Genomic DNA, 7,989 nt, shown 5'->3' on the forward strand with positions numbered 1-7,989 from the left:
AGATGGATGGATGATGGATGGATGATGGTTGGATGATGGATGAATGATGGTTGGATGATGGATGGATGATGGTTGGATGATGGATGGATGATGGATGGATGATGGTTGGATGATGGATGGATGATGGATGGATGATGGTTGGATGAAACAGGTCTAATTATAAAAGTCAGGGTCAGAGTCGTTTCTAACTGGATCTTTATTGAACATTTTTGCCTTTTTTTCCTGAAACTGAGCAGAAATCTTTGTTCTGAGGTTTGTTCCTGAGAACCTCCTGAGTCGATCCATGTTCTCCTGGTTAAAGGTACCTTTAGAACGTGGTAAACAGAACATCAGAACCAGCGGGGTTTATTGGGGAACTTTCTCTGACATTGGAACAAACTTCAGACGGGTTATTTTGAGTTAGAGAAAACAAAAAGCTTCTGCAGAACTCTGACTCACGTCCCGGGTCAGAATACAGCAATCCTTATCTTTCACCGTGAGTCAGACCAGAGGAATTTATTTCCCATCAGCCACTGCTTCATGATGACCTGGAACAGGCCCAGAATCTGCTGCGGTTCTGTGAGACCCGGCCCAGGACTTTCCAAGGAAAGGAGGGTCCGATTGATAACAGAGGATGGAAGTGAGTCAGACTGAGACTTGGAAATCCTCTCAGAGCAGGAAAACAGGCAGGAAGTTAGACCCGCCAAAATAAAGCTTTCACTTGTTTCTTATCTCAACAGAAACAAAAACATTAAAGAAAAACTAAGAGAATAAAAACATGTCAAATATATTTGATAAATGATTAAATGACCACTAAATAATATATAGTAAAAAAGAGAAAACCTTTATATCTGTAATTTCATATAAAGTCTTTTAATTTTGTAATATTTATGCATTTATTTTAAAATCATAGTTGTACTTTTGCTGTTGGGATGGAGGTTTGAGTTTGTTCGACCAACTGTCCCCCAACTGCTCCCGTTTGTTTGTTTTTATTTATTTATTGTTTATTGACCTTTGAACCTGTGAAAGGTGTTGACTCAGGAAGTATTTATTTATTTCATCCATCGTCTTGACCTGCTGTTCCCCTCTGGGTCGGTGTCTGTCTCCAGCAGTCACTGTCCAAGAGGCGGGGACGCCATGGACCGGTCTTCTGTCCGTCACATGGACGCCTGGACAGGGACGCCTGGACACAGGGACGCCTGGACACAGGGACGCCTGGACAGGGACGCCTGGACACAGGGACGCCTGGACACAGGGACACCTGGACAGGGACGCCTGGATGTGTCTGTTTCCCGTTTCTGATGACTGAACGGCTGTAGCTCCACGTGTTTCATCAGAAACAGCTGTTGACAAAGCCTGAAACAAAACACCCACACACACAGACACACACACACCCCTCCCCACACACCCCCCACACACACACAGAACAACATGAAGCAACTCAACAAGCACTGACAGAAACGGTTTTTGAAGAGCCCTGATCAGGTTTCTCCACCCACCATCAGAAACTGGCAGCAGGTGTTGGACCTGGTCCAGGAGGACACACGGAGACAAGTCTCAGCAGGACGCTCCTGTTCAGCCACTGCTGATTTACGTCACATTTATAGTGATGTTGCTGAAGGTTCCCATCACGTTCCACCAGGAGTGACGGCAGCAGAGAAAACAGGAAGCAGTTTGTCTGATGGTTGGTTTACCAGGAAGGTGATGAGTAAAAACTTTTTTACCAGAATCTGAATTTCAGCTAATGTTTCAAGAAATATATAAACCAAACATTTATAAACTTCCAGAACATCTCATTATGTTTCTGCAGGTTGGGATCATCTTAACCTGAGATCATTTAAAAACTGTTAAACATCGAAAACCTCAGTTCAGAAAGTCCAACTTTCTGTGACCCGTTTTGGGCCGGGTCGCCGTCAGGACCAGAGGAGACTGGACCGTACATAATAATATATATTCTGTACATAATAATATATATTCTGTGTATAATAATATATATTCTGTGTATAATGATTTCTGAGTCCGTGGAAACAGCAGAGTCAGAGCATTTCGGTGGTTTTTGTATGATTCTGACTCAGGAAGTAACCGGATCTTCTGAGACTAAACCTTCACCAGATTTCTCATCGAGTTCAAACCAAAAACCGTCTCAGGATGAGGATCAGCTGAAAACGTCTCCAGAACTGTTTCTGATCAAATGTTCAGCAGCCCAACAGGATGAAACACGAAGAGAAATGTGAGTTTTTAACTTGACTCAACACGTCTCTGTCAGCTGATCAGTTGTTACACACACACACTTACACACACCCACACACACACACCCTAACACACACACACCCTAACACACACACACGTGCATATTTAACATCATATTTAAATAGAAGGTTTGTAATAAAAAAAAGTCCCAAAGCAGTGACTCATATGAGGTGAAATCATCCCAACTTCAAAGAAACAGGAAACATCTTCATCTTCATCATCTCCTTTATGATGAAGATGAAGATGTTTCCTGTTTTCTTTCTTTATCTGCATCTTTGGATGACACGGTGGATTAGTGGTTAGATGGTCCTGGGTTCAAACCCCCGGTTGGGCTCTTTCTGTGTGGAGCTTGCATGTTCTCCTCGTGTTCTCCTCCTGTTCTCCTCATGTTCTCCTCGAGTTCTCCTCATGTTCTCCTCATGTTCTCCTCAAGTTCTCCTCATGTTCTCCTCCTGTTCTCCTCGTGTTCTCCTGGTGTTCTCCTCATGTTCTCCTGGTGTTCTCCTGGTGTTCTCCTCATGTTCTCCTGGTGTTCTCCTCGTGTTCTCCTGGTGTTCTCCTGGTGTTCTCCTGGTGTTCTCCTGGTGTTCTCCTCATGTTCTCCTGGTGTTCTCCTCGTGTTCTCCTCATGTTCTCCTCATGTTCTCCTGGTGTTCTCCTCATGTTCTCCTGGTGTTCTCCTCATGTTCTCCTGGTGTTCTTCTCATGTTCTCCTGGTGTTCTCCTGGTGTTCTCCTGGTGTTCTCCTGGTGTTCTCCTCATGTTCTCCTGGTGTTGGTGTGGTGCTCCGGTTTCCTCCCTCAGGCTGAAACCTGCCTGTTAGGCTGGGACCTCAGTGGAATAAATAAAGTTCATCTGTTACTCATCCATTCATTCTTCCCTGCAGGAAGAGGAAACAAACATTAACTCTGCTCCAGGTAAATAAAGACGTAACATGATTTTAAAAAAAGACAAAAAATCTTAATCTTAATCTTGTCTTTAAAAAAGGACAGAAAATCAGTCGTAAACTGAAGGGATGGACCAGAGTTGTTCCAACAATAACAAGTTTAAACTGGACCTCTTTGTGTCCAAGAGACAGTCTGCTCCCACTGAAAGCTCTTTAACACAACTGCACTTTGTTTAGTTGGAGTTTTATTGACCAGGACTGACACAAGCTGTTTCAGTCTCTGAAACATGACGAAATAAAGATCCTTTGTTTCCAGCTGAGACTCAGGAACATTCGGGGGATTTCTGGAGAAACAGGAAGTTGAAACAAAACGAAACAGATTCACAACCAGGCTGTTTAATACAGAGCAGCAGCAGAAGAAGGCTGTGGTTTGTCTGCGGTGGTTCTGATCCATTTCACTGACAGTTCAGGCGAAGCTGAGAGGCTGCAGGCCACTCTGCTCATCATTTCTGGCAGCTCTCAAACCTGTGAGCAGAATCAGGTGGACGGGCTGAGGTTTGGGTCATGGTTTAACTGTCAGCTTCAGCTCAGAGACTTCTTCAGAAACAGATGATTCATCCTCTTCAGAAGTCCTGGAAGCTTCAGGAGTTCCTCTGGTGAAGCAGATTAATGATTACTGAGCAGCTATGAGTCACTGACTGACTGTAAAAGGAACCACGATAGAATCAGTGAAAACTGCCGTAACTCAAAGGTTTTTCTCCTGAAAACAGTCGAGATGCATCTTTCCATGACGGCTGAAAGTGGCACTGTGGCACATATACAAATTTCAGAAAAACAACAAATAAAACAAGTTTCAGCAAATTTGTGACACTTTTGTGCATTTCCTGTTTGTTGTGTTAATTTGAGATCTCACGGAGAGCAGACACACAGTTACAGGAAGTTCAAATTCTGAGCTCAGATCCAATGGAAGTCAATGAGAGTTTGGGTGTGTGACCTCTGACCTCTGACCTCTCAGTCCTCCAGCAGAGAGACACACTGAAGTTTGGGACAAATGGAAACAGAATAATAATTGTCTTATTAAGTGCTAACAGGTCAGTAACGGGTAATATTTTGTCCCTTAAAGCTCAGGTTTCCATGTTCTGTATTTTTTGTGTGTCAGGTCAGAGATCATCATCATCATCATCATCATCATCACTATAGTTTGGATCTTATCACAGGAAGTATTTAAATGAAGTCAGAAGTCTGAGCGATAGGCTGGGCAGAAACAGGAAACAGTTCAAATGATCAGTGCAGGCTGGTAATGGTTAACGAAGCAGACGAGGGGAAAGACGAACCTGGACAGAAAATCTCCTGATTCAGACTTTACTGACAGACAGAGTCGTTACATTTAAAATGTATGCTTTTCAGATACATTTCTTATCAAAAACTGGGTGAAAAATCAGCCAAAGCCCAAAGAAGAACCTTCGTTAAAATTTGTCATCTGGTTCACAAGATATTTTGCTAACAAACAGATCAACAATATAAATATGTAGCTCTGGTAAAACTGTCAGTAAACGCACGTGATGTATTTACTGATAGCGTTTCTAAAATAAAATAAAGCAGAAACCTTCAGAGTGACTCCAGCTGTTTGGGATGCTGATGCGTTCAGGTGTCACAGGAAAGTTCAGTTAAAATAAAACAAAGGCAAAAAACTTGTTTCTGTTTGATTCTTTGTGTTTTATTCAGTTTGTCTTCAGTGCAAAACTTCACATTTTATAAAAACACTTCACATTTGAGTGGAGTTTCCCTCAACAGGAAACCTTCATCAGTCTTCCTCTTCATCACGTTCCTTCCTTCCTCAGCAAACATCAGCCTCCTCTTCCTCTCTAACTAACTCATATATATGATATACACCAGAACCTGTCTGTTCAATATGAACATTTTCGGAGCGGAGAACTTTCTGGACTACATTCAGATTCTCAGCAATATTTAAAACATTTTTCTTCACATTGAATCAAAACCTTCACAGAAACAGTTTGAGTCCTGCTCAAAGGTTAATAATAAATACGTTAATAAATACACAGATCCAGATAAATACGTCCCTGAATGTCTCCATCAGGCCGTTTCCCATCAGCCCCTGCAGCTCAGGGTCCACTAGAGTCCTTTAAGGTGCGTTCAGGGCCCGTCCGTCCTTTCAGAGCTGCAGCTCAGGCCTCCGTGCACAGAGTCCCGAACAGCCGGTCCCAGTGGGTGAAGTAGGGGGCGAAGTTGTACTTGGACTTGAGGTGGTGCAGGTCGTGGTGCCGGGCGCCCCCGTACAGGCCCAGCGGCACCAGCCGGTGCGTGGCCCAGGGCAGGTCGTAGCCGCAGTGGTCCTCCACCGACAGCCAGATGTTCAGGACGAAGAAGGCCATCTCTGTGAGGGGGTGGCAGCCCAGCAGCAGGGGGTTGGCTGCAGCGAAAAAGGCCAGGCTGAGGGTCTCCCAGGCCCCCGAGTACTCTGTGGTCAGAGCCCAGGTGGAGGTGTAGGTGTGGTGAAGCTGCAGGAGGAGGAGGAACAGGAAGTTAGAACCTTCAGCTGAAGGAAAACAATGACATGAAAGCACCTCAGAGCTGAAGCTCAGCTAAAGAGAAGCTATAGATCAGCTACACATCAGCCGATGGAGGATCCTGTCACCCACCTTGTGGAAGTTGCGGTAGAGCCACGGCACCTTGTGATGCAGCAGGTGCCAGATGAAGCTCTGGAAGTCGAAGAGCAGGAGGCAGACCAGAACCTGAGCCAGCAGGCGGGGCAGAGGGGGGGCCTCCTCGGGGAGATGAACCGGTCTCAGGTACCAGTTCAGAACCGTCAGCGGGAAGATGAAGATCAGGTGGTTGTAGAGCGTCAGAACCAGGCAGCTCCACACCGAGGACCAGCTGATGGAGCTCTGAGGCTGCAGCTTGAACCTGCGGACCAGAACCAGCCTGGAGGCCAGCAGGTCCAGCAGCAGGAAGAGCAGGCAGAAAGACAGGTACACGGTCAGGGAGAAGAGGACCGGGAAGAACGGCGAGCGCAGGAGGGGAGCGTGTCCCAGGATAAAGGTCCAGAGGGTCTGCAGCAGAATCATGGTGAGTTCTGATCCGATCGGGCTAACTTTAGTGTTTCAGTGTCTGAGTCAGAACTGCTCTTTCATCATCTTTTATTCTCCCTGCTCTTTCTAGCTCCGCCTCTGGATCTTCCCACTGATGTGCCAGGCTCCGCCCTCATGCCCTTATATGGACACTTCCCACTGACGTTGTGGAAACTTCTCCAGTTCTGTTGCATTTAGGAAACGCTTTCTTTGGCTTTCCTCTCAGAGGTTTATTTGATCATTAAATACGACAGAAACAACTGAACTACAACTATAGAAGCAAAATAATCCCATCAGAAGCAAAACCCTGCTGAGAACGGGTCAGAACCAGTCCTGTTCAGGACAAAGACAAAGACTTTTTATTATGTTGTAACTGAAGATGATTCATTGACCTGAGGTGTTGAATGAAGGTGTGTGTGTGAGGGGGAGGACACACTTCCTGTCACTGACCCACAGCTTGTCCTCGGGTCCCTCTGAAACGGGTTGATGGTTCCCGGATCCTGAGTGAGAGCAGAAAGAAAGCCATGAGGTCCAAGGAACTGCCACCACCATCTCCACAGTGAAGCACGGTGGTGGCAGCTGTGGGGGTGTTTTTCAGCAGCAGGGATTGGGAGACTGGTCACGGCTGAGGGAAAGCTGAAAACCGGTTCTACAGAACCCAGGGCAACGACCCAAAGCTCAGAGAGGACTCGGGATGTTCTGGAGTGGACCAGCCAGAACCCTGACCTGAACCCTGCCAAACATCTCTGGAGAGGCCTGAACATGGCTCCACCAGTGGTCCTCCTCCAACCAGACCGAGTCCTCCCAAACCCTCCAGTCCAGGTGAACAAAGCTTGTTGCATGAAGACCCGAAGCTGGACCTGCTGCCAGCGGTGCTTCAACTCAGAACTCAGAAGTGTCATAATTCACTTTTTAAATCTGATACCATCAGTGCTGAGATGACTCGAACATCCAGCTCAGAGTTTGGACTTCCTGGTTCTGCAGCAGGACAGGGACATCTGGTGGACAACCAGAGAACTGCAGCTCAGTGAGGACGAGGACAAGATGTGGCTCGTTGTTCTGTAGCGGTGAGTACAGATGGTGTCGAAGAACAGCATGAAGAGATAAGGAGGATTAAAAACACAAAGATCAGGAACTGCTGAATGAGATGAGATGGTTCTGGAACAGAGCCAAGTTCTGGTGGTTTGATGGGAGCTGGAAAGAGTCAGTCAGGGACACGCTTCTTTGACTTCAGTTCACATGATCTGGATTTCCTGCAGAATCTGAAGCTCCAGCTCTCAGCTGATGAAGGTGATGGTCTGACCTTCGCTCTGTGGGCTCGAGAGGCCAAAGCTGAGGAAGAAGAAGATGGAGAGCTTCATGAGAGAAACCAACAGCTTCTGTAAACTTCATCATTTCCACCATTCGGATTATTAAGCATCTTTGCTTGATTTGGTCTCAGAAACCAACATCAGGAACCCTGAGCTCTGACAGCAGAACCTCGAACGACTGGAGGAGCCGAGGCTGATGTGGCTCTGCAGTACGCCGAGGAACATGAGGAGGTGCTCCTGTCCATGTTTGACTTCTCCTGGGGGAAAGTTACTGTCAGATGTTTTATGAATAATTATAAAATATATGGGTTCTTTTCAGTATGTTTGTCGTGCCAAGAAATGAAACTTGAGTTGAACACCGCTTTCTTTCCTTTAGACTCATGTTCTCACAGAGGACGACCACCGAGGAGGACCGCCGAGGAGGACCACCGAGGACCACAGAGGAGGACCACTGAGGAGGACCACCGAGGACCAC

At 46.2% G+C, this 7,989-nt stretch overlaps 1 protein-coding gene and 2 long non-coding RNA genes across 3 annotated transcripts in view; 2 read left to right on the plus strand and 1 right to left on the minus strand.

Moving 5' to 3' along the window:
* The window catches only part of LOC119617882, a 9,557-nt gene extending 4,765 nt beyond the window's left edge, over window positions 1-4,792 (plus strand). The window contains exons 2-3 of the long non-coding RNA XR_005234332.1: window positions 1,089-1,680; window positions 1,790-4,792. This is a non-coding gene — a long non-coding RNA (uncharacterized LOC119617882). The remainder of the gene's footprint in view (window positions 1-1,088; window positions 1,681-1,789) is intronic.
* Window positions 4,793-4,810: 18 nt separating this feature from the next.
* On the minus strand, window positions 4,811-6,263 carry ch25h (cholesterol 25-hydroxylase). Its single transcript, XM_017440752.3, has 2 exons — window positions 5,776-6,263; window positions 4,811-5,634 (listed from the first exon to the last, which is right to left on the minus strand). Exons 1-2 carry the CDS (start codon window positions 6,199-6,201, stop codon window positions 5,302-5,304), a joined length of 759 nt encoding a protein of 252 aa, XP_017296241.1. The 5' UTR covers window positions 6,202-6,263; the 3' UTR covers window positions 4,811-5,301.
* LOC119617881 lies at window positions 6,063-7,989 on the plus strand. Its single transcript, XR_005234330.1, has 4 exons — window positions 6,063-6,202; window positions 6,296-7,271; window positions 7,464-7,745; window positions 7,891-7,989. It is a non-coding gene; the product is annotated as an uncharacterized LOC119617881 (long non-coding RNA).

Source organism: Kryptolebias marmoratus, linkage group LG17 (genome assembly GCF_001649575.2).
Source record: "Kryptolebias marmoratus isolate JLee-2015 linkage group LG17, ASM164957v2, whole genome shotgun sequence".
Lineage (NCBI taxonomy): Eukaryota > Metazoa > Chordata > Actinopteri > Cyprinodontiformes > Rivulidae > Kryptolebias > Kryptolebias marmoratus.